The sequence below is a fragment of the Chenopodium quinoa genome, unplaced genomic scaffold, assembly GCF_001683475.1.
Source record: "Chenopodium quinoa cultivar QQ74 unplaced genomic scaffold, ASM168347v1, whole genome shotgun sequence".
Taxonomy (NCBI): domain Eukaryota; kingdom Viridiplantae; phylum Streptophyta; class Magnoliopsida; order Caryophyllales; family Amaranthaceae; genus Chenopodium; species Chenopodium quinoa.
In genome coordinates, this window is record NW_018744041.1 from 293964 (window position 1) to 296533 (window position 2570).

The 2570-nt window shown below is 33.0% G+C and overlaps 1 protein-coding gene across 1 annotated transcript; it reads left to right on the forward strand.

Annotated features, from left to right (window-relative positions):
• The first annotated feature begins 206 nt into the window (after window positions 1-206).
• On the forward strand, window positions 207-1225 carry LOC110690392 (miraculin-like). Its single transcript, XM_021867209.1, has one exon. The coding sequence runs from the start codon at window positions 280-282 to the stop codon at window positions 973-975; it is 696 nt and encodes a 231-aa protein (XP_021722901.1). The 5' UTR covers window positions 207-279; the 3' UTR covers window positions 976-1225.
• The last annotated feature ends 1345 nt before the right edge of the window (window positions 1226-2570 follow it).

Here is a 2570-nt window from a genome sequence, read left to right on the forward strand (position 1 = left end):
AGAATGACTAATTTTCAAATATTTACAACGAATTCCTAAAAATGAGAAAAATAAATTTTAGCATTTAAAAATAATTTAAAAATCATTAAATCACAACAGTACAATTTTAAAATTTTTGGTAGTAGAATTTTCAAATGTTGAGGTCTGAAGAAATGTGAGGTGGTTTACATAGCTTTTTTTTTTTTTTTTTTTTTTTTTATATATATATTTAAGTTCCAGAGCTCTTGTTTACATCATATTTCAAACTCCAAAAATAAAGAACGAACAAACCCTAAAAAGATGGCTAATTTTTATCTCCAACTTTACACCACAATCCTCCTTATGTTCTCTATTTCCATGGTTTCTTCAGCCACAACCGCCAACAACGTAGACTCCCTTGTCCTAGATATCGAAGGGAACCCACTCGAAGTAGGTTCATTTTACTACGTCCGTACTCCCCAGTCAACATTTAGATGGGGAGGTGGCATAGTCGCGGCATCCAAACCAAACCAACCCGAATGCCCTCAATACGTAGCCCAATTAGGCGAAGGCTGGTACCGCGAATCCCCAATAAAGTTCCTCCCATCAGACCCATCACATAAACATGTCCACATTTCCTCAGACGTCAACGTAGTCTTCAACAACTCATTTAGTGCCTGCTCGCAAGGGGCATGGCAACTTACCCCCGATGCCAACTCCGGTGATCTCTTCTTGTCTACCGGAGGTGGTATTGGAAACCCGAGCCCTCAGACCGCCGCCAATTGGTTCAAGATAGAGAAAAGAAGAGGTGATCCGGGGTTTTACCAACTCGAGTACTGTCCATCAAGTAATACGATCGATGCGTTTGCAACCAAGAAAGATATAGTATGCGGGGCTATCGATGGTAGTATTGATAATCTCACAGATGACCACCGTATGATTTGGTTAAGTCTATTTCCAATAAGGCCAGATGATTATTTCAGTACTGGCCTAATGTTTTTTTTCATTAAAGCTTAATTGCCGCGGCGTCTTCCTCGCTCCAAAGTGCATTACTACGCATGTACTCATCATTATATATAATGTTCTTGATTAAGAAGGTTTTATGAAGAACAATAATGTACGACATGTTATCGTTATAAATATCTTACTAGCTCCAACGTACTTTATAAATAAGCTAATTCAAGGTGTTTGATGGGAAGCTTATTTAAAGAGGTTATTCTACTAAATAAGCTCTTTTTCAAAAAGCTCATTTTAGGGGCTTTTTTAATTAGTTTATTCAATTCTTATAGTGAAATGATACTTATACCCTCATTTAAGAAAAAAAATAGTATATGAACTAATTACCCCACAATTGGCTTATTGATCATTTTACATAATCAATCAGCTTTAAATAATCATCTATTTACCAAACATATTTCTACATTAAGTAATAAAATATCTAAGTTACCATTTTTTACCCACCTCGGTTAGGATCGGGTAAAGATCAATCGATTTAGCGTTGTGTTTTGGTTGGGTCAACTTCATTCATATTCGCTTCTGATAAATTCGTATCGAGCTCAAACTTATATTAGCTGGATTGGATTAATTTTGGGTCAAATGACTTTGGGTGGGATTGATTACGGTTCAAATGATTTTTATTCATTTTAGTTTGATTATGATACAACTGAGTCATTATTAAGTCAATTCCGACCCAATTCAAAACCTTATTGCATTGAGTTTGTCTAAATTTGGGTCAACATGACCAAATTATATATTTAAATAAGGGCATTATTAAACCAGGGTAATTATTGAGTTAATACCTTATCATTGGGTCACTATTAGGTCTTTTATGTATTATCTTTCATATTGTGTCATTAATATTTCTTAGTTTTGTTAGTATATTAGGTCCGTCATGTATAAGTTTTATCTTTTAAGTCACAATTTGTCAATACCTTACCATATCTATATAAATTAGACAATAAGAAATGAACTAATTATAGATAAATTGAGGATGGCCACATGTTGTTGTGTCATATTTAAGTAAAAAAAGTTCTTAGCAATTAATTAAATAAATAATTACATGAATCGAAGTAATTATGTTTAAGTTAAAAAAAAATTTAGGTTAATATAAGATTGTTGTAAAACTATGTTGGTTTAGTGAGGTAAAAATCATGGTTAGGTCAAGATAGATTAGATTGAATTAGATATTGTAACAACATAGTTAATACAGAAGAAATACTACAATTATTATAACGAGTTGAAAGGATATGAGAAGGGGTTATTGACGTCTTGATGATTAATCTTTAAATATCTAGCGAATTGTTAATAATTGTGACAGTAAAAGAAGGGAGAGTGATTAATTCAAAATTTGGTGGACGACTTAACTCAAAATCACAAATTTAGAATGCAATCCCACATGACTTGTAACTTTGTAAGGTAACTTTGTACATGTACTATAAACTCATCTTTGACATGGCTTATGCTTAATCCAATGTATTAACAGGTCAAGTTAACCAAAAGGTTCAGCTAACGATTGATGCTCAAAAATATGTTTTTTACTCTATTACAATGAAAATCTATCTAGTTTGTGCGAGGTGAATACCAATCTTATTGAGTTTTGACATGTCGCTACT